The sequence below is a fragment of the Ictalurus punctatus genome, chromosome 13, assembly GCF_001660625.3.
Source record: "Ictalurus punctatus breed USDA103 chromosome 13, Coco_2.0, whole genome shotgun sequence".
Classification (NCBI taxonomy): domain Eukaryota; kingdom Metazoa; phylum Chordata; class Actinopteri; order Siluriformes; family Ictaluridae; genus Ictalurus; species Ictalurus punctatus.
Genome location: NC_030428.2, coordinates 2014616 through 2041714, shown reverse-complemented (window position 1 = coordinate 2041714; position 27099 = coordinate 2014616). Strand labels below are relative to the sequence as shown.

The 27099-nt window shown below is 39.4% G+C and overlaps 1 protein-coding gene and 1 long non-coding RNA gene across 2 annotated transcripts in view; one reads left to right on the top strand and one right to left on the bottom strand.

Moving 5' to 3' along the window:
- Positions 1-26287, top strand: part of LOC108274005 (double C2-like domain-containing protein alpha) — a 31231-nt gene extending 4944 nt beyond the window's left edge. Inside the window, exons 2-11 of the mRNA XM_017483760.3 lie at positions 3182-3510; positions 4032-4111; positions 9095-9169; positions 13671-13780; positions 17623-17749; positions 18701-18760; positions 21798-22006; positions 22965-23046; positions 23831-23927; positions 24394-26287. Of these exons, the coding sequence (XP_017339249.1) occupies positions 3186-3510; positions 4032-4111; positions 9095-9169; positions 13671-13780; positions 17623-17749; positions 18701-18760; positions 21798-22006; positions 22965-23046; positions 23831-23927; positions 24394-24524 (1296 nt within the window). The 5' untranslated portion in view covers positions 3182-3185 and the 3' untranslated portion in view covers positions 24525-26287. The remainder of the gene's footprint in view (positions 1-3181; positions 3511-4031; positions 4112-9094; positions 9170-13670; positions 13781-17622; positions 17750-18700; positions 18761-21797; positions 22007-22964; positions 23047-23830; positions 23928-24393) is intronic.
- On the bottom strand, positions 18984-20216 carry LOC128634594 (uncharacterized). Its single transcript, XR_008397769.1, has 2 exons — positions 19382-20216; positions 18984-19090 (listed from the first exon to the last, which is right to left on the bottom strand). It is a non-coding gene; the product is annotated as an uncharacterized LOC128634594 (long non-coding RNA).
- Positions 26288-27099: the final 812 nt, after the last annotated feature.

Here is a 27099-nt window from a genome sequence, read left to right as displayed (position 1 = left end):
TGGGAAACAGTGGTGGTCAGTGTTTGGTTGTGAAGAAAAAATGTTGAGCTGTGATTAGTTGTTAAGAAAACAATTGTGAGCTGTGATTAGTTGCTCGAAAACAAGGGTGATGAGTGATTTGTTTTTGGGAAATAATGTTGGTCAGTGATTGGTTGCGAAGAAAACAATGGTGATCTGTGATTAGTTGTTTTTAAAAAAAAAACAAAAAAAAAAACAATGAAGATTGGTGATTAGTTATTGGGAATGATGGTGATTGGTGATTAGCTGCTGGAAAACAATGATGATGAGTGATTGGTTGTTGGGACTCAATTATGATCAGTGATTAGTCATTGGGAAACAATGATGGTACGTGACTGGTTGTTTGGTGGAAAAACGGTGATGCGTGATTGGTTGTTGGTCTCTGATATAAGACAGATAGTGTAATTTATAAAATCTGATTGGCTGAGCAGTCATCCGTAAAAGCATCCTTGATAAAATCACATGCTGAATTCACGTTTATGAAGCGAGTGATTAGAACACACAGCTGATTGTGAAATGTACAGATTGCTTCATGCTGAGTAATTACATTTAGTGAACACACCACAGTGGAAATTAATGACTGCAAGACTGAAAAAGTTCCGGTCTCACACTTTGGAAATGCGCCACACCCAGGGTAATTGAGGACAAATGACTCCTGACCTCACTGGGCTTTCATTCTATGCACAAACTATACACCATACATGAAATTATCTTGAAACTGTCCTTATTTTCAGTTTCTGGCACTGGAGTTCTCATTCCATTATCATACATAGCACAGAAAACAGGCTCAGGTTTAAATATTACTTTTACAATGAGCTACATTTTCAGTCTAACCACATCTCAAAAATCTGAAGAAAAGATCTGAAGCCCAAACATGGTGTAAGCCAGAATAATTGCAGTGTAGTTTAAGGTCATTCATTCTTTCATTGTTCAAAAATGTGTGAACATCCTTTTTTCACTGCTGGTTCTTGTGATAGCCCATCTGTGATGCCACAGCCTGTGTTTATTTGCTTTAAAATAAGCCCTTGGTTCCTACCTCTTGTTCCAGTGCTATGATTTGAACATGGATTGCCCTTAGTTAATCTGGTCTTCCTGTGCTTTCATCCCCAGTTGCAACTTTGTCAATGATTCTTGGATTTCCCAAAATTCCCAAAAGTACCCACACTGAGATTCTTGCCTTTACTCACTGCATGTTTCAACAGTGAAGTGAAATGAATTCAAAGATGTGTTTACTTTTAAATATTTTTTATTTAAAATTTTTTGCCAAGTCATCTGTTTAGGCAATTTTCCAAAAAGCCATGGTATCATACTGACGTGTTAGCAAGATGGGATGGGGGAAATGGGGGAAAATCTGTACATGGTGCTTAAAAAGAAAGCTATTAATGTTTTTTGTCCCTAGAATGGGGCTGGAATGATGCATTATATAGCTAAGAATAACCTGTAAATGCAGATGCATTCACATATTGTACTTAAGTGAGGTGTAGAAAGGACAGCTTTTGCACTGTGCTCCTTTACGGTCACAATAGTGCTTTCCATTTAATCCCATCGGTCACAATGGTTACGGTAAAAAGAGGTTTTCATTTATAAGGCTCTAAAAACGTTTTATGCCCTTGCAGAGCTTCTTTAGTGGCTTTTACAACTGGAAGCCATCTGGTTCTGTGCTTTGCTTTTAAGTTTCTCTGGCAAAGACCACAATAATGGGCAGATATTAATCTAATGAGTCAATATTGTGCTTTATCAGGCCTGTTAGTTATTATTGACCAATTAGAAATGCTTGTAGTTATTCTGATCATAGTTGTCACTTTGAAACTTCAGCACCAGAGAACATTTCAAACCACCCAGGTAACAATTTTAGTTTAACAGAACGTTATGTGAATGATCTAGAACGTTATTTCTGTAATGCTACAGCCTGATCTGCTGAATAAACACTCAATGTTGTGATAATGTTACTTGTTAGTTGAGTATTAATTGATTTCCAGTGAAGAAAGGAGCCATTCTGAGAGCAAATCTGCCATGGATTTGGTAGCACTAAAATAACAGTTCTGGTTCTTTTCAGCATACACTGAGGTTTCAGTGTTTATTCAAACCTCTGGCTTGCTCAATAGGGATCCAAATATTTATCTGAATTTCTGTAAAGCTGCTTTGTGACACAAAGTACTCTGATTAAGATAATAATGTGATTAAGGTGTTTACATGAGTTGCTTTTAGAATACTCCTCTCATGTTCCCATTTTACATGTTGTAGAACGTAATTAGATTAATAGCCCGCATCATTACGTCACCGCACCACGCCGTCCGACATCCCTCCAGAATTTCACGTATCAACATACAGTTCTTCTTCGTTATGGAACCGTATACAGCTTCGTGTGTTTTTATTTATTTATTTTTTTACGAACTCTTTGAGTGCAATTAATTATTTGTCATGCTGTACGTGCTAATAGACAACTGCTTGAAGCCGTGGGCTGCGGCTCAAAATGCATACTTACCGTCTATATAGTAGCCGAGATACATGTATTTTCCCCCACAACAGGCCTATAGTAGGCAAATATGCGGTTTGGGACGCGGCCGATCTCTCTTGTTCACCGTAAAATGTTGAGAACTGCCATGTGTGATCGTGTCCTGTTGCAAAATGCGGAGAAAACTCTCACACGACGTTAATAATATGATTAAGGTATTTACATGTCTGTAATACACGTCCATAATGCGACTAAAATAGGAGTACTCCACATGGCTTAATTCGATTAGAGCTTAATTCGAGTATGACCTTAATTAAATTAAGGTAAGTAAAAAATGCTTACATGGTAGTTTCTTAATCTAAGTATGGTCTTAATCGGGTTAAGAGTGGATTATTGTTGTCCATGTAAACGCAGCCATTGTCTGTTAAAAGTGCTGTACAAATGAAACTGATATGCTTTGAAACAGGAAGCAAACAGCCTCCTTAAAACCGTGTGTGATTCAAAAACCATCTCTTGTTCTTTTGGTCTGTTCCTTCTCCTTACAGGAACCAGGCTTGTTTACAAAAAATCCAATTAGAAAATATAACCTATTTACATTCTAAAAGTTAATGGTCAATATACATTTTTAATCGCATGTTGTTGGACAGTCTCATTTGTCACTGTGAAATAAGTACCAAAATATAATACCCATCTGTATTTACTTGCTAGATAGATGACTGTGCAGAAGGGAAAGCGGATGACCATCTCCATTCAGGAGCACATGGCAATTAATGTCTGCCCTGGCCCCATTAGGCCAATCAGGCAAATATCTGCCTACTTTCCCCGCCTCTCCCCTACATCCTCTGTCAGTGATTCGCTGTCACCAAACCAGACAGGGTGTCCGTCTACGACCCTATTGGCTGGAGGAGGAGCATCAGGGGGAGGGGGACTCCTGTCTCCGCTGTCTCCAGGGACAGCAGCAAGTGGAGGGACGCTGTCTATGATGAACAGCATGGAAACATCTGTGGAGATTGACAGCTGTGACAGTGATGATAACAGTGAGTCTGATATACAGCATAAAAACCTGTACCATAATGATATTGTTTTCTTAAAAGGAAGGCTTGCCGAGCTGGGAAAATTCACAAGGCATGGGTGCTTGGTAAGGTACGGCACCTGCCTATCTTGATAGAAGTGACCACTTGCACTACAAATCAGCCCAAATTCTGATCGATTAAAAAATCATTTAGTTTTGATACAGCAGAATGAATACATTTTTTAATTGGGTCATTATTTTATTCAACAAAATTAGTTACTTGTATTACTTGTATTTGAAACTTGTATGCCCTCTTCCTCCCAGATTTACACATTTGTCCAGGTAGTGGACAAGGTTTAAAAAACAAAACATGGTACACAGGATTTTTAAAAAAGACCTTAGTACAAATTCTGTAACCATTATACCACAGCTTAAATTCCTTTCTTTCCGAAGGTTACAACCATTGGCTTTAAACAAGGTCATAAAGTATTCGGCTTGCCAAAATTAAATCTGTTCATGACTGAATTCCCTTTATCTCTGTTGAAGCTTCTTTAGGCACTCTGGAGTTTGACCTGCTCTATGAGTCATCCACAAGTTCCCTGCATTGCACCCTCCTCCGTGCCAAGGTAAGCACATCACCTGCTCCCTGTCCCTGGAAATAGTCTATTTTGGTAATGTCTGTAATACTTGCATAATTCTGTCATCTGAGCTGTCTGGACCTTGATGACTGCGATTAGTTTAAACTGAATTGTGAACTAAAGTAAAATGGTCATTTAAGAATCTCCATCTGGATTGTGGTCAGACTGGGGTTTAGTCCATCTCAAGCAATACTAAACTTAGGGCTTACCACCACTTTCATCGATGATCTATAGTAGATCTGGATCCATGCTCATTCTGAAAATATAGCGTACCTGGATGTATAGTTCTGGATCTGTGGTCAACCTGGGTTTGTTTCAATAATCTCTTAGTCTATAATCAGTGTTGGTTGATTGTTCATCTAGATGTGTGGTTAATTTGGACCTATTGCCAGCCTCCATCTATAGTCAGTAGTTCACGCACCCAGTCTATGGTCAGTCTGGGCCTATATACACATAGAAAAGCATTTAAAATACTGTCCCAATGGGAAAACCTCTAAAGATTCTATATGTAAGCCTGCAATTGAGGAGTTCCACATCAGAAAGGCTTTCAAGATCACTGAAAACCCTTAACAATCTGAAGAGGTCTTAAAGAACCCCTGAAGGGTTCTTTTTTCAAAGAATGGGTAGCCATCTGGCCTGCAACAATTGGGTCGTCTCTTCCTTGGTCGAAGGCATGCCTCAGGGTCTCGTCACATGACTACTCCAAAGGGAAATTCCCATGGGGCATACAGTCAAAGGGTGGAGGGGAGTGCCCTCCCCTCCCTCCATGTCCCCCTGATATGGAGCTGACAGCAACCACCCTGCACCACCTCCTCAGCCAACACTGTGCACATTCCACACCATGCCTCGCTCCTGCAGGACCCATCCACAAACATTTCTCATAGTAATGCCCAAAACCCTGACCAATTTGTCCCAAGAATTAGTGGATGGATGAGGCAAAGATGATTTGCCATCTCTACTCTGTGCTTCTGCCCCCAGATTTTAATAATGACTGGCACCAGCGGATACTTTTGAATACCCCCGTGTGCACACCTCACTTGCACAAATTGTGCATTACCCAATGCCTCGCACTGAATAAATCTTTGATGGATGGTGGTCAGGTTGCACCATGAGTCCAGGTGTTCCCGCTTCTTTGAGGCCGGCAGCACTAGACTCCACTGTTCCTGTCAGGAGTCAAGTGGTGAATTGCTCCAGTACCACCAGCTCGAGGATGTTTCACATTCCGCTCTTCCTGAAGTTGGTGGTTACCAACGACAGGAGTCCTGGGTGATAGCTGCTGGTCGGTAAACTGGGCTTCCCCCGATAGCCAGGGGAGGAGTCAGAAAGCCCATACAACCTCTAGTCATTCTCATGCAGCTGCTGTATGCTAGAAAAGCTCCTCTGGATTGTCAGTGGTGACCATCTTGGTAAGCATCAGGTGTGGGACGTAGCAGTGGACCATCATTGCACAGGTCGAGGAGTGTTTGGTGTTGGGTTTGGTGGAAGCTTAAGAGGGACTTTATGATATCACTGAGTGGGGCTTCCAGGGCAGTGTTTGAGTCCTCCTTGAGCCGCCCTTTGGTACCACTGTAGAACCTATTGTGTATACGTGATCAGGAAGGCTCAGAGTTTCAGGCTTGCTATTATTTTTTCCACTGTGCTTCTAAGAGCATTTTCAAAAACCCAACACAAACAAAACAGCTGAAAAGGGTCCATCACTAGCTTGTGGCTTTCAACTTGGTCAAGTTCAAAGTTCAAGTTCACACTCCACTTCTATGGGTGTGTGTATGTTGCAAGCTTTGCCAGCTATGCCACTCTCTGGAAACACATATAAGTAGACTGGCAATAATAAGACACAGGTGAGAATCATCACACATTACCTCCAGGTTCAACCTGCCTCCTTTCCATTAGCAGCAAATGTTTGACCATGCCCCCGCTACCACAGATCCATAATCCAGTCTATCTCAGTCTATAGTCAGTGCTGGTAGATAGTCCACTTTGTTCTTTGGACTACCAAAAACACATTAAGTAATAGTCCATTCTGTCATTTCAGTCAACCTGGATTTATAGACAGCCAGGATATTGATTCACCTGGTTTTATAGTTATTTTGGCTCTACAGCCTGTCTACTATGGTTAATATCTACCTGAATCAGCAGTCAATGCTGCCCCATAGTTTCCCAAGGTCAATGGTTCACCTGGAACTGTGTTCAGCCTTTGTCTGTATCCCACATGGCTCCATTAACAGTGCATCATGGTCTTCCTCTGGGTCTACATTCCACCTTGTTCTATAATCAACATGGATTCATAGACAGCCTTGGTCAACAGACTACCTAGAGATCTATAGTTCCTCTGACTCACTTGCAATTGTAGTCAAGGTCCAAAGTTCACCCAGATATATTGTCCACCTTGGTTTCTTAATTCACCTGGATATATGGTCTGAATTTGGGTCTATAGTCCACCTGAATCAAAAATCTATTTGGTCTATTGTCCTTTAAATCCGTAATGAAATTGAGTGAATGATCCTTTAAATTCAATTTGAATTTAATAACAATCAATAATGAATTTGGGTTTATAGTCCACCTGAATTCATAAAGAATTTGGGTCTATAGGTCACCTTAATCCAGAATGAATGGGGGGTCTGTAGTCCTTTAAATCCATAATGAATTTATGGCTATAGTCTACCTGGGTCCTCAATAAATTTGAGTCTGTATTTCACCTGGATCCATAATGAATTTGGGTCTATAGTTCATGTGGATGAACAAAATAGGATTATAAAATTTTTGCTGATCTTTATTGTTTTCATTTTAATGTGTATAGTCTGACCTAGGGAATACAACATACCAGTGGTTTTCAAACCAGTCCTCAGGGTCCCCCAAACAGTCCATGTTTTTGTTGTATCCCAACTCACAAAACAAAGGAACAGTGCAAAAATCTGGGCCATCTGGAGGGCCCTGTGGACTTTTCTAATAAACATTGCCCTATATTGTTTGTAGTGATCTCTCACCGTGTAATTTGCCTACTGTAAACTGTTTGAACACTGACGTGAGGTTAGATTAGACCATGGTTGGAGCCAAACTCTGCAGGGCTATATTAGCAGGGTGGATTATGCAGGATAAAAAATATCATGGTCTCATTTACATACAAGTACTTTTTCCCTTACAGGCTTTCCAGATCATACCCAAGTATAATTGATTTACTTATCGACTATTCTGCTTTGGCAAAATCAACCTTTTGGAGGACAGAAATGCTGCTTTAGTTTACATGACCAAGTGTTTGAAGTGTTGTTTTTTTTTTTTTAAATATCTCACAAATATATTTATTTTATTAATAATCTTTATTTACATTCACATGACATAATGAACCTAAATACCCTTGAAAAGCCAAGAAAAGAAGGACAACCAGAACATCTCTATTCATGCCACAACACCAACATTAAAATCTAACTAGAAAGGATTCCACGGGGGGCGGGGGGGTCTATAAGTCAGTCTGAGATTAATGGACAGTGACAAGGCAAATATACCTGATGAATGTGAGCTATTAAATTCAAATTGACAGCACTGGAGTTTTTGTTCCAGCGTGCCTATTAGTCAAGACATCTTTCTGCTAATCTTTGTTGCCTTTAAGCGCTGTTGTGTCCTTTGATCAAAATGGTAAAGGAGTACAAATAAGGAACACTGTGACATCATTAGAGTACAATAAAGAAGACTTATGAAGTGCTTTAAGCCTAAGCACCGTGCCACTGAAGTTGGACAGTGAGGAAGTTCATAGATATGGGTGAACTGGAGAATATCAATATTCCAAATGGAGAAAATATACCAGAACACTGTTAAATTCTAGATTCTTATTAGTCAGAAGGTGTTGGTTAATTTTCTATATACATGGTATGCATTTGTTTAATGGATGCTCCAAATGATTGGATTTTTAAAAAAACGTGAGTTTTTCAAAAATAAGACATTTGTTTAACGTTTATGGAAGGAGTCTCCAGTGTCAGCACTTTGGACCAGTTGGGGTAAAGCACTTTAGGTTTTCTGACATGGGAACGGACAGAGGAGTTTATTCTTTGCGGTTTCTCACACATCGACATGATATGCTGTGTTTTTTGTCTTCAACTTCAGGAAAGAGAGGCTGGTGAGAGAATGTAGCTGCTATAATGTAAATGCGAGAAGGAACTAACCTGTTTCAAAGACCTTCCAGAACATTAAACGTAACTCTAAATGGACAAAAAGTATTACGTGTCGCTTATTAATAAAAAATATAACTAATTGTTGGCAAATTGCTGCAGTATAAGAGGAATAAAACACTTCAGGATGTGCTGATATTTTATCGAAGCAGCACCACACACAGTGTGCTTGTTTATTCATTGCTTTCTTTTGCGACTGGGAAACTGATTTGATTTTAGTTCCCAGATGCCAGCTACCTCCTCCGAATGGTTTCACTTGCCTTCCTGTCATTTGTAATTCATGAGAAATGCTCTCTTAATATGAGTTTCCAATTTTTATCACGAAACTCTTTCACCCCCACAGTTTCATTACTGGTCTCGGAAACAATTTCAACAGTTGCCATAGATATCTCCCTTATCTATGACATAGATATGGAAGAACTTTGCCTCTATGAACAAAACAGGATATTGATACACTTGAACTTGTGTCTTTTTTAGAAAAGGATTTTCCAGGGCAATCCCCCCCCCCCCCCCCCCCCCCATGACTAAACACATGACAGCTTCTGCTCTGCAGGCCGCCTTAACATTAAAGGCAACAGTACATCCAACCAATCATCATTTAATCCCCAGTTTTAATAAAACATCACAACGGATATAAATTATTGTTATGTAGACCAGTCAATCTTTACATTTAAAATGCTGACTGAGCTTAGATCTCTCCCATAGACCTAAGTAGAATTTCCTGCAGGAAAATGATTGTTGTTTTTTTGCACTCATGATGGACCAGGTAAATATTTCTCTCTCTTCATCTCTGTGTCTCACTGTGTTACAGGGTCTGAAGCCCATGGATTTCAATGGTTTAGCTGACCCTTATGTGAAACTCCACTTGCTCCCTGGTGCCTGCAAGGTCTGTTCTACTTTCATTTTTCATGTCCTCTGCTGATAAATTGTTGCCTGGGATAATCTGTGGCTGTTATTTACATCACACAACCACAAAACTCCTTAGGATAAAGAGAGACAGTAACAGAGAGAGGTTTATCTCAGCCTCAGGTGATGGAGCTGATCTTTTGTAGCAGATATCTAGATATCTCAAAAACACACAAAGGACGTGGAATTAGCCCAAATAATTTAAGCATTGGAAAAGGAAGACACATTTTTCTTTTTTATATCAGCTGTTTTTTTTTTTTTATAGGAAACCCTCTCCTGTTGTTTTTATTTATTAGTCCTTGTCCGTGGCTCCTCCCCCAAGCATGTGGCAGCATGATGCCTGCCGCAGTGGGCCTTTATTAGCACTAGTTGCAGTTCCCATTCTTGACCACTAGGATTAAGCATGAATAATTCTATGGACCTAAACAGGGCAATGAACACGCTGCACCACAATTGTCTAACATCTATAAAGGCGAGTAAATCAATCAAACATCACCTTATGTATGTTAAATAGCAATTTATTTTCACTTACAGAGTTTATGTATGAAAATGAGGAGTTTGTGTAGGTTACCATTATACTACATAGTGGGGCTCTGCGTGACCTGCCTGTATGGACAAATTGCAGAATTCAAAGTACGGTGGTGTAAAGAAAAATAAACATTTTTTCTTTTATTCTTTCACCTGAAAATACAATAGAAATAACTCAAACAATAGTGTCAATGTAATTCATCTATGACTTGCGTTTTGAACAAAATAATCTCATCGTATGTAGTCATGTAGCCATGACTAAATGACCTCTAATAACCTTGATCAGACATCAGAGTTTGTTCACCATGCCTCCTAATGAGGACCTTGGTTTCATCTGGCTGGTCAGATGAGGGCTTCATCCCACCCACACAGCCTATTTTTGGGCATGTGAGCACACAGTATAGGGGAAAAGACCACTTCTTATTCTCCAAACTCTGGATATATTCAGGATATATTCAGGATACTCCAAATTCTGGATAAATTCAGGATATATATATTTTAAATGTATGAATTTATCCCTAATGAGCAAGCCAGAGGCGATTGTGGTGAGGAAAAATCCCTGAGACGCGATGAGGAACTCCAAACTTTACCTCGGTATGCATGGAGAAGTCTCCATTTATATCTACGAACTGATAACAATTGGTCAAATAAGACCTGAGACAGGAGAGGACCTTTCCCTTAATGCCAACAACATTTTCTAGTCTATCAAGGAGAATAGTATGATCAATTGTATCAAAAGCACTAAGGTCAAGCAACACAAGCAAGGAGACACAACCCTGATCAGAGGCCAGTAGTAGGTCAGTTACTACTTTAACCAGCACTGTCTCTGTGCTATGATGAGGTCTAAATCCTGACTGATACATTTCATGAATGCTGTTCCTATGTAGGTATGAGCATAGCTGCTGTGTACAACCTTTTCTAATATCTTGGAGATAAAGGCTATATTTGATATAGGTCTATAGCTGGACAATTGACAGGGGTCGAGGTCAGGTTTTTTAATCGGGGTTTGATAACCGCTAGTTTAAGTGATTTACGTACATAGCCAGTGCTAAGGGAAGAATTGATTGTTTTTAATAGGGGTTCAATTACTTCTAGAATAATCTGTTTAAAGAAACAAGTAGGTAATGGATCTAGTATTCTGTACAAGGTGATGATTTTGATGAGAAAAATAATGAAGCTAGTTCGGTCTCTCTAGGGGAAGTAAAACATTCTAATCGTTGATTTGATTTGCTATATTATCATCTACAGGGTTAGTTATAAGACTGTCTGGTTATAAATTAATAGTCTGAATTTTTTGTCAATTTTGCCAGTGAAGATATTCATAAAATCATTGCTGCTATATAATAATTGTTTGCAAGTTTCTGGTGGTTTTATTCCTAGTTAATTTTGCTACAGTATTGAATAAGAATCTAGGATTATTTTTGTTATCTTCAATCAGGGTGGAGAGATATACTGATCTAGCATCGCTAAGAGATTTTCAATAGTTCAGTAGGCTCTCCTTCCATGCTGTTTGAAATATTACCAATTTGGTTTGACGCCACTTACGTTCTAATTATCAAGTGGTCTGTTTTAAGGTGTGCGTGTGATCATTATACCAGGGTGCTAGCTTTTTCTCTCTAATTATTTTTCTTTTAAGTGGAGCTACCTTATCTAGTGTGTAGCGAAACATTGACTCTAAGCATTCAGTATGATCTAATTTTATGTTACAACTCCAATTCTGTAGAAAGTTGGGACAGTATGGAAAATGCAAAAAAAAACAACAACCAAAAAACAAAAATAAAAAGAATAATTTGGAAATTCAAGTCACCCTGTACTAAATTGCAAACACATTATGAACACATTATTTAAAGTTTTACTTTGAATTTAATTTATTTTTGAAAATATACATTAATTTCAAATCTGATGACTACAACACACTCCAAAAGAGTTGGGACAGTCGACTGTTTACCGCTATGTAACATCACCTTTTCTTTAATAACACTTATTAAGCGTTTGGATGCTGAGTGAAGACACCAGTTGGTTAAGTTTAGCGAGCGGAATTTTGCCCCATTCATCCGTTATGCATTTCTTCAGCTGCGCTTCATAATGCGCCACACGTTCTCAATCAGAGACAGGTCAGGACTGCAGCAGTCCATGCTAGCACCCGCACTCTCTGCTTACGCAACCATGCGCTTGTAATCCGGGCAAAATGTGGTTCGGCATTGTCCTGCTCTGGATGGCAGCATATGTTGCTCCAAAATGTGTACATATCTTTCTGCATTAATGCTGCACTCACAGACGTACAAGTTACCCATGCCATGGGCACTGACACTCCCCATACCATGACTAGAAGCTGGCTTTTGACCTGACGCTGATAACAGTTTGGATGGTCCCTTTCCTCTTTGGCACGGAGAACACGACCGCTGTTTTATCCATAAACTATTTGAAATGTCGACGCATCAAAAGACAAAACACGAATCCACTGTGCTACTGTTCATCTCACATGAGACCGAGCCCAGAGAAGTTGGTGGAGCTTCGGGACAGTGTTGATGTGTGGCTTCTGCTTTGCACAGTAAAGCCTAAACTTGCATCTGTGGATGCAGCGGCGAATGGTGTTGAGTGCCAAAGGTTTAGCAAAGTATTCCCGAGCCCATGTCAGGATCTCAATTACAGACTCGTTTTTAAGACAGTGACGTCTAAGCGAGCAGAAATCATGCGCATTATATATATTTAATTATATTGTGCAATGTAGAAGGTGAAATGCCCAAAAGCCTAGCAATTTATCTTTGGGGAATGTTCTTGTCAAAGTGTTGGAGTATTTGCTGATGCATCTGTTGGCAGATTGGCGAGCCTCGACCCGTGCTTGCTCTTGAAGTACTAGGCCTTTTTTGGAGGCTCCTTATATACTATGATTAGACGATCGCCTCACCTGTTTCACATCACCTTCTTATTTCAACTTGACACATCGCTATTAGTCCTAAATCGCCCTTGTCCTTTTTTGGAACATGTTGCATGCATCAATTTCAAAATAAATGTTTACCATCAAGTAAACTATGTAGTTGATAACGTAAAACATCAAATACCTCATCTTTATACATTTTTTGTTTGTTTAAATACAAGTCAAAGTACATTTACAAATCACACCTCTTTGTTTTTATTAGTATTTTCCATCCTGTCCCAACTTTTTAGGATTTTTTTGGGGGTTGTAATTAGGTTACTAAAGCAAACTTTCTGAGCGTTTCTACATTTTTATTTAGCTCATGGAACCGACAGGCTCTATATTGTGGAACCTAGGTGACAACTGAGTGCAGCTAGCAGATGGTCGGTTTATCCTGCTTGTCTGCTCCTTGGCCTTGGCTGTGGATTGTCAATGATTAACTAGGCCTGTTCTGAGACTATGTGCTATGTTGCAAGAAATGAGAGCAGCATCTTCCCGAGTGGGATGGATAACAGGCCAGCCTTGCCCTCAAAACTACTCCAATATGACTGTTAATCTGTTTCCCGTAAAACATCAATTCAGTGACTCTGCAGTCTTTCAAGGAGAATTAACAGATAGACCTCCAGCTATTCTGAGACAGAATATAACAAGCAAGTCATGGTGTTGGATCATCCATGACAAGAAAAAAAATCCCACTGTGGTACTTTTCATTCCTACCTAAATTAGTGTAGCTGGCAAAGGTGAATTAGCAGGATAATGCATGGTGTCGGTTAACTTGTACTGTATCTTGAATTAACGTGTTTGGCTAATAGTGGAGATTTCATTCTGTTTTTACTGAAGGAGCTCGACCGAATAGAGAAAGTGATTTTCTCTCATTTTCATGTCTCAAGCTTTTAAAAACCCAGAAGCACTTTTTTCCTGGATTAAAACCATGCATTTTATTGAGTAATGGTTTCAAATTATAGTGCTTCTTCGGGTTATCCAGTCGCAGATTACTGTGTTAATTATACCCATTTGTCGATGTTTATCCATCCAGGCAAACAAGCTGAAGACTAAGATTGTGAAGAACACCCTGAACCCTGTGTGGAATGAGACACTTACCTACTGCGGTATAACGGAGGAGGACATGTACAGAAAAACACTCAGGTAGTATAAATATAACCCTCTGTAGGTCTGTCAATCGGGTTTATTTTCCCTTCTCTGTGGTTCACTGATGATTATCACATTTTTACTTTTGGTCCATGTTGTTTACAGCATTGGCTGTCACTCTCAAACAGCTTGAGGGGAAAAAAAGGGCTTGTGTCTGGTATACTGGTACTGGACAAAACCTTAAATACTATAGATTCATCCCTTTATTTCAGGTGGACTTTTGGTTCTCTAACAATGGTGCAGTATTTGCTTACAGTCCTGCTGGTCTTAGATGTAATCCTAAAGCAGATAAGGAACCTCGACTCGCTCTCCAGCTTGGGGTTTGGGACCGCATCGACCTGCGCTGACTTATAGCCACACTGATAATTCAGTAGCTGAAGCTGTTGGCTAACAAACCACCACGAGTTCAGCCCTTGAACAATACCTTTAGTACTCAATGTTTCAGCTAGGTGCTTCTGTGCTTGTATTGAAATATTTTCTTAGGATAAAAGATTTGCTAAATGAATGCTGAATTCATGAAACATGTGAGATGGCTTGTATCTTAGTATCTGAAGTATGGTAATTGCCAAATATGGCTATATATCACATATATTTGTTACTTGTTATTTCATTTCCTCATTTTTTTTAGTTTTGCTTGAAATAATCTTGGATTTACAGCTCAAATGCTAAAAAATAGTGTGAAATTTCTGCCCAGCTCTATCCAAGGATACCACATAGACCCCGTCCACCATTACTGTGGCGTTAACCCCTGCAAACTCACTTAGGAAATGTTCAGTTATTGAGAGACATCGTCAAAACTTCTTTATTAAATTAAAGGAATGTCAGAACTTTGTCGAAACGCCCCACTGTCCACTGTCTGACATCTGAAATCAGACTAATGACAAGCAGCCAGCTCCAGCCTGTTTATGCTAGCTCTGCTCCCATGCACCCTCATAAGCTTCCAAAAATCTGGACATGCTGACATGGGTGTCCTTGCGTTGGCTTCATGTTGGCCAGATAAAAACACTGGGTAAAAAAACAAAAAACAAACACTGTGTGACCTTCATCACTACTTGGAAACACAGTGTGGCATCCTAATCCTCACTCACATTCAGATGTTGATGAAAGCCCAGTCTAACATATTTTTGGATGAAACTGTTGGGTTCTGAACTCATGGCAGATTTTTTTTTTGGAACGTTAGCTGGAAGGTCTACACACTTTCACCTCATTATCATGTCTTTCCAGATAATCCATCAGTTTTAGATTATGTGGAGCCATACACATACAAGTACCTGTGAATGAGTTGTTACTTCTAGAAACTATAACATATTAGAACGAGCATGTTAATATAAACCTCTGATTTACTGCTGCACCTTCTGATCAGTCATAACCCAGACTCCATTATCTATGTATGTTGCCTTAAATGATGTATCATGCTGTAACAAGAGAGCTGTATGAAGCCTTCAGCACCTTCTCTCCCTCTCTATCTCCTTTCCTCTTTCTGCCTCTCTCTCTCTCTCTCTCTCTCTCTCTCTCTCTCTCTCTCTCTCTCTCTCTCTCTCTCTCATGCTCTATCTCTGTGTGTCTCTCATCCAGCTATAGTGACAGATTGAGGTCATAATTTCTTCTGAGGGGCATTTTCACTGACCCTCAGAGAGCTTGTGAGTAGTGAACAAGCGCGCGCGCTTGTGTGTGTGTGTGTGTGCGTGTGTGTGTGCGTGTGTGTGTGTCAGACAGCTTGAGGCAGGTCAGAATATTCTCCTCTGCAGAAACGGACTGAAAAAAAAGCAAACACTCAACAAAGACATAACACTGCATCTGTGTTAGAAATAGATTCCAGTAGATTCGGTGTGACCAACTTCTGGAATTTTTTTTTTTTTTTTTTGTGGGGGGCGGGGGGTTCTATGTGTATGAGAGTAGATACATTTATACCTTAAAATATATGTTCAATGAAAAATAAGTTAATTATACTGAAATCCTGTGAGGAAATGACCCCAATAAACTGCTCAGTGATTTAATCAAGGCATTTTATGTGCAAAAGTTGCATCATTAATAATGCAAGGAAAGTTAGACGTATTCAGAGATGGGTTAAGCACACGCTCGAGCTGATTTTCTGTGAGCACAGAAAGGCCCTTAACCCTCTTTGCTCCAGGTGTGCTGTATCATGGCTGACCCTGCACCGTATCATGACCCCAACTTCTTGGCATACTTCCTGCATATTCATCGTGACTTTCTCTCTCTCTCTCTCTTTCTCTCTCTTACTTTGTAAACCCATGTTCTCAAGTTGCTCAGGAATGACAGGCTGATGTGCAGCAAATTAGTGGCCAGCGTTTGAACCATCTTTGCTTTTGCGTTACCAGAGAGTTCCTGGAAAGCTGGTGACAGGACCCAATTTTGCCAAGACAGAGAAAGAGAGAATAAAACGAAAGAAAAAACGAGGCTGTCTGAACAAAGAGGAACATTAGTCAGCATCCAGAAATGCTTAGAAGATGCATACTTTTGCAGTTTTATTCAATGCCCCTGCCTTCACTCTGTTTCCTCTCCACTACATCGTTCTATGCTTATTCAGCCTGTTTCTATTGTATTGTGTTGAAAACTATTATTTCACTAAAGATCAAAAGATGAATACGAGTCTTCTGTCAGTTGTTGTTTGATCGGATTGGATTGTGATACCGTCACCCCTGCTCTGTGGAGGTTGTTGGTGATGTCACTGACCGTTGTTTTTGGGGTTTTCTTCCCAGCTCAACAACTGCTGTTGTTTTCCTTCTCCGACCTGCTCCATGTCTGTGGTTTCTTTCTTATCCAGGACATTCCAAATTGTTCTATTGGCTATGCCCAATGTTTGTGTAATGGCGCTGATTGATTTTCCTTCTTTTCCCAGCTTCAAAATGGCTTGCTTTTCTACTATAGACATCTCTCTGGTCTTCATGTTGGTTTATCCTTTTTTAACAACAAATTCAGTCTTCATAGCTGAAACTCATGGCTAAAACCAAGAGTAGACGTCCAGAGTTATTAATTCCAATAAACAATCAATCTAACAGGGCACACCTGAGCAACAAGAAACATCCCTCAGTCACATGTTCCAATATTTTTTTTGTTCACCTGAAAAATGGCTGGCTTCGAACATCTAGATCAGGAAATGAAGGCTGAAATCTCATATTCATCGTTTGATCTCAAACCCCAACCCCCCCCCCCCCCCCCCCCAAAAAAAAAAAAAAAAAACAACAAAAAAAAAACACTAAAGACTTGGCCTTGCCATTCAAACACTTTTAGAGGGCACTGAACATATAACTTGTACTCAGTCAGAAAAAAATGGTATCAATACATACTAATAAAGACCTACACTTGAAGGACAACCTTAATTCATTTTTATTTAAAAAAACAGCCTCTGGTGCCCAGAGTGATTCTCTCTGAAGGCAAGCACCACCATTTCACTGGCATAGTAAAATAATAATATTTTCATCTTAATCATGTTTGTACCAACCCCGAGCTGTGGACATTAATGCCAAGGCAAAGCTGTTGTTTTCTCACTGAGCCGAATTGCTTTACTTATGCCACACAATGTGTCATTACTGTAACCCTGTTCAGTCTTGATGAGTCTGTGCCTGAAGCCTCTTGTTTCCAGAGCCTTTTGTTTGTTTAGCTTCTTAATCTCACTTAAACACTTAATCGAGAGTGACTGCTTGCTGACTGAATGCACAATCAGTAGTACTAGATAAGGTGAAGTGAAACTTCGCCAAAAGTATTTTCTTTTGTATCCTCTGCTGTGTTTGGGGACAGTTTTTATGTGATCCAGTATGACTGCTTCTGTCTAACATCCTCTCTGTCTGTCTGCCTGGCTTACTTTCTCTGTCTCCCAGAGTGTCTGTGTGTGATGAGGACAAGCTGACGCATAACGAGTTCATCGGCGAGTCTCGTGTGGCCCTGCGGCGAGTGAAGCCTGATCAACCCAAGCACTTCAATGTCTGCCTGGAACACCCACCTCCTGTGAGTGTGTGTGTGTGTGTGTGTGTGTGTGTGTGTGTGTGTGTATGGAGATTTGCAATGCCCAGCAGCAGCAACATATGAATTATTCAACCATTTACCAACTGATCAAATGTGCAGACAGATGGCTTGAAGAACTTTGCTAATAGTAACACAAACCACGTTGTCTTCATTAAATTTCACTTATTATTAACAGTGTTAGTATTTTTGAGTGACATAAAATAAGAAATAAGAAATAAGAAAAAAAAATACCCCTTAAAGGTTCTATGTAGCAATTTTTTTACTGAGAGTGGAACAGTGAACCATTCAAGGAACTCTTAAGGAACCTTTGTTTTCTAAAGTGAAGAAGCATTATCAACACAAAGAACACTTTGTATTGATGTATAATTTTTTGTAAAAGAACAAAACTTTTAGCCATCCAAAATAGCCATCAACTAGCTTTTAAGAACTTTTAGAAATCCCATCTCAAGAAACCTTTGAGGAATGCTTAGTTGAGGAACAGTTTTGTATAAAGCCATTAACTATTCAAAGAACCTTCCAGGAATCCAATTTTTAAGCATCTAGAACTATTAACCGTCCCTGGAACCCCTGAGGAACCTTTTAGGAATACTTTTTTTGGGTGTTAAACCATTCATCATTCAAAGAACCTCTCAGAAATGCCTTTTTTCTAAGAATAGTTGAGTAGCTGTAGAAACATTACCCATCCAAAGAACAAACCCTTGAGGAACCTTGGAGGAAGGCTAGTTTTTCTAAGAGTGTAGAACTGTTAATCTTTCAACAAACCAATGAGGATCCCATTTCTAAGAGTGTAGAACAAATGGCCACCTAAAGAACCCTTAAGGACCACCTTTTTCTAAAAGTCGAACTAACTTTCCAAAGAACCCTTGAGGAACCTCTCTTTTCTTCAACTGTAGGCAGATTGTATTGGAGTAACACTATCTCTATGTGTCTCAGCTGGCGTCTCCTACTGCCATGACCACAGCACTGCGAGGGATCTCCTGTTATCTACGGGAGGTAAATATCCATTCTTTTTCACCTCCTCTGTATCCCAGTAACAATTCACTGAGCTTAGACATTTCCCCGCTGCATTAGTATGTGTCATGCCCATGCTCTGTCATCCACTACATATTTAAAGAAAATGTGTCAGAAAATGTGTCAGAAAATGTGTCATATTTTAGAAAATGCTTCAGAGTCCAACATCTCCAAGGGCAGCAGCTGTCTTCCCATTCTCCTGTCCCCTCATTACCAGAGCAGATGACACAGCAGACAAACAGAGCAGCAGATCACCATACACGACTTTCCAGTTGGCCACAAGAGTCCAAGAAGAAGGTTCTTTACAAGGAACTGGAAAAGACAATAAACAGATAGGAATGGGGGTGGTCAGATGATAATTAGGTTCATTGAGTAGGATAGTTTATTGATATCAATGCATCCCTAGTAGTAAGAGGAACATCTTTGCGTGAGGAACATCTTACATAACGTTTTGAGGAAGACGCTGATTAGGAACTGCTGGAAAAATCTGCATCTTTACTTTGCATTAGTGCACATGCACATCCTAAAATATCTCGCCAGTGGAAGGCTATAAATATACACATCTGTATGTATAAGTGCTGCCTGTAGTCATGAGTGACTCACTCTCCACTGCTCTCTTGTTTTTGTCTCTCGCTTTTCATTCGTTTCCTCCTCCCCTTCTCTTCACACTCCCTCGTTCTTCTGTCTTCCTCTCCATCTGACTTCCATCCATCTTTGTCTGCTCTGGCCCTGCAACAGCTTGTTGCTAATAAGCTATGTGACCAGCTTGTTAGAGAATGACGTAGACTCGCATTTGCGTGCAAATAAACAATGTGTTCAGTAACATGAGATACTGATGCGGTAGAGGAGGGGGAGTGAATAGAGGACATTTCTCAGAAGTGTGAAGAATCTAAACAAACTGAGTGAAACCACTGAAGAGACATTCTCTGAAATGAACCAAAATTCACTATCATGTGTCAACATTCTTCAAATAACTACAAATTTTCTCCAACAAACTGTGGCAACAAATAGATCTTTATTGTTCAACACAAGACATTTATGAGCAAACAGCATTATTTTCATAGACACATTAGTATCTCCTGTCAATCATCAACATTCATCATGAAACACTAACTTTCACTATGAAACACCAACATTTTCCATACACCAGTATTCTCAAACAAACACCAACATTCTCCATCAAACACCAACAATTACCACCAAAAAACAATATTCTCCACCAAACGCAAATATTCTTTATTAAACACCAATATTTTCCATGCAACAGCATTCTCAAACAAGCACCAATATTCTCTAACAAATACCAACATTTCCCACCAAAGACCAACATTCTCCAACAAACACCATCATCAACAACATTCTTCGTACACCAGTACTGTCAAACAAGCAACAACACTGTCCATCAAACATCAACATTTTCCATTAAACACCAACATTCTCCAACAAATGTCATCATTCTCCACACTCCACTGTTCTCCACCAAACACTGCCTGTCACCACCAACATTCACCATTAAACACCACTGTTCTTCATCAAACACCAACATTTTCCATCAAATGCCACCTTTCTCCATCAAGCAACAACAATTCTCCATTAAGCACCAACATTTTCCAACAAACACCATCATTCTCCAAACTCCACTGTTCTCCATCAAACACCAACATTCACCATAAAAAACACTGACATTCACCATCAAACACCAACATTCACCATTATACACCACTGTTCTCCATCAAACACCAACATTCACCATAAAAAAACACTGACATTCACCATCAAACACCAACATTCACCATTAAGCACCACTGTTCTCCATCAAACACCAACATTCACCATAAAAAACACTGACATTCACCATCAAACACCAACATTCACCATTAAGCACCACTGTTCTCCATCAAACACCAACATTCACCATCAAACACCAACATTCACCATTAAACACCACTGTTTTCCATCAAACACTAACATTCACAATCAAACAGCAACATTCACCATAAAAAACATCAACATTCTCCATCAAACACCAACATTTTCTATCACACACCACCGATCTCCATCAAGCAACAACATTCTCCAACAGACACCAACACTGACCAAAAAAAAAAAAAAAAAAATTATTTTGGCACAGTATTTTAATGACTTTTGTAAATAATTTTAGTGACATCACAATGCCAGAGGCAAAGAGCACAATAGAAATAAGCAAACATGGAAACACTTCTTTTGTGGTTAAAATGTAACCCTCAGGGGACGGTTCTGTTTGCCCTAGTTTGACTAATTTGGCTAGCTTCTCCACAAAATTCCAGATTCCAGCAAATAAACATCATGTCGTTTTTTTCACTTTTAAACTCCGTCCTCATTTGTTTTTCCAGCAGCGAACCGACTGGGTCTTTCAAGCCAGGTTTGCAAATTTCAAAATGATTCCTCTGGAGGTAGCAGGTGTTTACCACTGAGCTCGTTACTCAAGTCGTCAAGTTTATTACATGAGATTTGAGCACTCAAAGTTCATTATTATCAACACTGACTAGAAATACAACTCATGCAACAAAGCCAGAGCTGTGATGGTGGTGATGAGCTCCTCATTTTATAGCCTACAGTCTAAAATATTGAAAAACGAGATGACGGCGCTACTCAAAAATGAAGTGTCACAAAAATAAACAAAATGTTTTACACGATTAAAGAGCAAACGCAACATTATGAGCCACCTTTATTTATTTATGCCCCTATTTAAATTGAACTATACTGTATATTTAATTATATACTTACTTACTTAATTAATGAATTCCAAGTGGCACCAGGGGCACAAACTTATCACCTACTGATGACCAAACCACACTAATCATAACAGTATGCTATAGGAATGGACTTTAATAAGGTCCTACTCAAAATATCCAGGTGCCCTATGCTATTGTATGATGTTACTGTATCTATTTACCTATAACAGCAGTTCCAAAGTGTTTTATTCCTCTTATACCACAACAAGACCAAAACATGTGTCAATATGTTTGTTTGAGCGCAGTGGGAGAGCGAGCAGCAGCGCAGTTTGGAAGAGCGTGGCCGCTTGCTGCTGTGTTTGCAGTTCCTGCCTCCAGCTCACACTCCTGAAGGTGGCGATGTTCCTCCAGAAGCTAAAGAAAGAACGAAGGGCGGTTTGTGCGTCGGCGTCAAACGCTGCGCCCATCTTGCAGCCATGGACGTTAACGGACTGTCCGACCCCTACGTCAAAACGTGAGCGTCATGCTCGTGTTCTCACATTCTCTTTTAATATAATTACCTAATAATGCACGTCATTTATTTATGCAAAAACGCCCAAAAAATAGACATTTTGTTGTAAAACTGCAGACCTGGCAACGTCTCTCTCTTTCTCCCTCGCTCCAAGGACATGTGGTACAATCTATACGACGATCTATAAGACGATCAGAAGTCTTGCTTTGCATAAATACATATTTTTAATACTATCTATGTAACATTTGACTAAAATGTCTATACACCGATCGAATGGGCGGATTTTAATTACTCAGTATCACGCATCCAGTCAAGATCGACCAACATAGAAACAACTATTGATGACGTCGCTATCGTAACCCGATAGCGCTAAAGCTAAAGCTATTAGCATGTACTCGTAGAAAACGAGGCGTCTCCTTGACTTCTGTAAAAGGCACGGACGCCATTTCTTTTGAGGAGAATGTTTCTTTGCTAATTTACTAACTTGTTTTCTTTTCAACCGTTTTTTACATATATTCCCTCAATTTATTTCCATTCTGACAATCCTTTCTACACAGACACACACACGCACGCACATACACAAGCAGTTATTTCCCTGAGGCAGAATAATAAATTTGGCATTTGAGACGAGTTCTCTCAGCACTCTTTCTTTCTACATACATCCCAATCTTGTGTGCGCACACACACACACACACACACACACACACACACACACACACACACACACACACTGACTCTCTCTTCATTTGTCTAGCTTCCTGGTGTATTATGGGTGAATAATGCGTAGGCACACTCGCTGTATTAAGAACATGGGAAGAACAGCAATGGGGGGGTTCATATAAAATAAATGAGCTCTCTACTTCATTAACCAAGAATCTCCCTTTTTATCTTTGTCTCATACATACATACATACACACACACACACACACACACACACACACACACTCAACCTCAATCACAGGTACCTCAAGCCAGACGTGAAGAAGAAATCCAAGCACAAGACAGCTGTGATTAAAAAAACACTAAACCCTGAGTTTAACGAGGTATGAATATGTTTGTGTGTGTGTGTGTGTGTGTGTGTGTGTGTATGTGCACAGGCACATGGTTTAAATGTCAGGTACTAGATAATGCGATTCAAGTAACATAAATAGGACAAAAACACATAACACTGCTTTCGGTCAACAAAGTAACGACGCAAGCTTTGGACCTAAATGTCATTCTAATGTTTCAAACATTTTCTGGTAACCTTTCCTTCCAATTAAGCGCATGCACCGTAAGGTCAAGTCACAAAATTTTAATTTAGAACGAATTACAATTGATGAATGATTACAATGAAACTGTTCCAAATATCACGCAGACGTTTTGCTCATCTTTAACAGACCTCGCGAATTCCCTCCAGTCATATAGCTGGCCGTTAAAACATGTTAGCAAGCACGAGCAACAGTTCAGTTTCTACCTAGCTAGTTAGCTAGCAACCTAACGAACTCGCAAACTAGCAAGAATATGCTGCAATACATACACAAAAAAAGAAGAAATATCCAAAACGTGTGATTTTTACCATAAATTTACAGCAAAAGAATTATTTTGATTTTATATATATATAATTGTTATTTTTTTACGTACATTTACCGTAATCGTTCACAGTGAGGTTACGTTTTCCAGAATGTGTTAGATGGCTAATGCAAAAACAAACAAAAAGCACACAATTAATTAATAAACTCTGAGGCATGGATATCTATTTACCCATTTGTATTACTATGAGAAGCCATGTTGGAATTTCAGGCATAAATGTTTATCAGAAGTACAAGACTCCACTGTTTCCTGCAGGAGTTTTTCTACGAGATTACGTTTAACGAGTTGGCGTCTAAAACGCTGGAGGTGAGCGTGTGGGATTACGACCTGGGGAAGTCCAACGATTTCATCGGTGAGTCCAACAATTGTGGCACTATTTACTGTATCATCTGTATCATCACAGATATGGTTAATAGGTTTTCTTTCTGGAATACTTAACTGTGTAGACATTTCATGAATATATCATTAAAATCCTGAGATTTATTTACTTATTTATTTATTTATTTTAAAGTCATTAAAGCCTAGTTCACACTAGCGATCTAGTACAGCCTAGTTCATTAAGGGTCCTTATCTTTCTAAGGGTTTTATAAGTGTTCATTGGATAATTAAGAATAACTTCTAATAGGGAAACTCTGTTTTAGGGGACTACAGTACATAGAACCTTTATTGGTTCCCCCAGTCCAGCAACCGAAGGACCATTAAAGTACCTCACAGTGTTTATTCTGTAACTTCTATTAAGTCTGTTCAGTCTTCCTGTATTGTTTTGGATTACTGTGTAGGCCAATCCACCTAAATCGCCTTTGGTTTGTGTCAAACAGGGGGCGTGTCTCTGGGCTGTCAATCACAGGGCGACGCCCTGCAGCACTGGATCGACTGCTTGAAAAACAAAGGTCAGAAGGTCGAGCGCTGGCACACGCTGACCAACGAACTTCCTGGATCCACTTTCTAGAAGCAAAATGACTCACCTCTTGTCTCATTTTGCCAATTTTGATCCATTTCCGATTGGATGCTCATCCCTGTCAGTTAGTGACAGAGGATTATGAGTAACCAGCATGCGGTGACGCCGGAATGAGTTCCAACTCTTGGCTTAGAAAGTGGAACGATTCCCATTTTGACGTGGAGGAACTTGATTGATTTGAGTCAGCGGAGCAATTGTTTTAAAATCGTCTTTATTCTAATCCCTCCCTGATCTTCGGGTTTTATTTGCAGCGTGTTCCGCTCGAAGACCTTATTCTGATTTGCAATGCAGTGAACCTGAAGCTTAAAACGCATCCGTATTTCAATTTCAAACGCAATAATTTCTCTTGCAATAACACCCTGTTTGATGATGCTTCCAGAAAATTCCTTCAAAAGTGGTCTTAAATTTAAACCATTGCTGTGGTTGTAGTTTGTCACTACTTTTTCATCGAGCTGCGCGTTGCTGATTTATAACTAACGACGATTCACAGAAGTACTCGCTAACTGTCCGTTTACATGTGGTGGTGTTGTTCGGCATGCTCGACGTGTTCGTTATTCCATATCTATCTCATGGAATACCGCCGTTCCCGTAACATGTTTATGAAAACGTTTCTGATATCCAGATGTTATTTGTGCTTACTTTCCACGCTTGGTGCATTCAGAATGACTTCCTGCTTTCTCTCTCTCTCTGTTTATTAATAGGTGCGCTTTGTGATTTTAGGATCATCCTGCCAACCTTAACTACGTTGCAGAGGGACCTCATGATTGGGTGGGAATTGGTGGAAATGACCAAATTGGGGAGATCAATTGAGTGGGGAAAAATATCTAAGTAGGTTTCCATGTCAGTGTGAGAGGGTAAGCAAAAATATTAATCCTTTTGATTCTAGTCCTGAACCATTCAAGACTGGACAATTGAAATAAGCTAGAAAAAAAAAAGTTACTGTTTCACAAAGGTCAGGTTAACTCGAATGCCCCTCTTTTTTATAATGAAAAAAATTAAACATTAACTTAAATTCTGGTGATAAATAAGCTAGTAAGAGTTGCAACAAGGGGCACTTTGTCATTTGTAAGTTAAATATAAATAGCTAGCTAACCACTGAGTACAGACATGTCTAAACAACATCCTCTAAATGTCTTTACCTGAGAGTCAAATGAGGCCCAGAAGTACGGCCTCTCTACAAGGCTCAAAATGAATCTATCTATTTATTTATTTATTTATTTTTGAGAGTTCATGCTACGTGATCTGGTTTATTGTGACTACCGAACGACTCCACAGTCCGAGCAACAGTTTGAGATCGTTCACGTTGTGAAGGATACGAGGATAAAAATCACAGAGCGCCTCTTCTGTTTTCCATGTAATAAGGATTCTGTAAAGAATATACAGTATTTTAAATATGACATATATTATAAACCTCGATTCATTTTATGGACTGGCTGTACAGTTTTATTTATCATCTTATGGTTTCATTTGCCTTTTATGCGAAAGATTTACTTTTGTGAATGGAGCATGCTAATGATAAATTAATGTGTGTTTGTGTGTTTCAATGCTGTTATGATCCTTATGGGGGGGGGTGGGGGGGCTGTGAACAATGTGATGCATTTCTGTACACTGGTTGTTCATTGCTGTGTCTGGAATGATGCACGAATGTTGCTCTTTATATGACATGCACTTTTCTGAAATTAAATGGATATTTGTTTCAGACGAGTGCAGTTTTGTGATTATAAATATAACTTAATTTACAAATATTACCAAAACGTCTCAGGTTCTGTTCTATGTTATCACTGTTTTGAAAGAAGGTTATAGGTAAGTAGTAATGTTAGGGTTTATTTCTTCTTCTGCTGCTGCTTCTTCTTTTGCTTCTGTTTCTTCTTCCTCTTCTGTTTCTTATTCTTCTTCCTATTCTACTTCTTCTTCTTCTTCTTCTTGTGCTCCTTCTTCTTATGATGATCAAGATGGTTCCCTGTTGTAAAATTAAAATATTATAGTGTTAGTAAATATGTATATTTAATAACATTGGTAATATAGAAAGTAAAAATAAAATTCAAATGCAAAGTAACCTGGGCCAAATATGATGATGAAATGTTGAATTCTGTATTCTGATTGGTCAGAAAGTGTTGATTACTTTTCTATAATTGCAGCTGTGACAGTAGTGCAGCTGGAAATTACAGGTGTATATTAATTCGTTTGTTGTAATAAGTTATCGTTTCTCCAGGAACAACTTATGCGGAGACTTGTGTGGTGGACACTGCACATAAATGCAGTGCATCACGTCCATCTGTTCGCCTGACCATATAGTCGACTTCTCCAACTCTACATGTGACCTCAAAGGACCCTTGCCATGTTGTGCATAATTTAGAGCTCGATGTGGGAAGTAATACGTGCACTTTATCCCCCAGTGCAAATTCCCATAGGTGAGCTTCCGTTAGACAGTTGAGACTGCCGTCCTCAGGCCTCATGCAAAGTCCCCTGTGTTAGGTGGGGAGTTTTGCTCTCATGTCCAAAACCTATTGATTTTCTTTTAACTGAGTGAAGGTCCCTCCTAATTTTCTCTAATGACATAAGACAT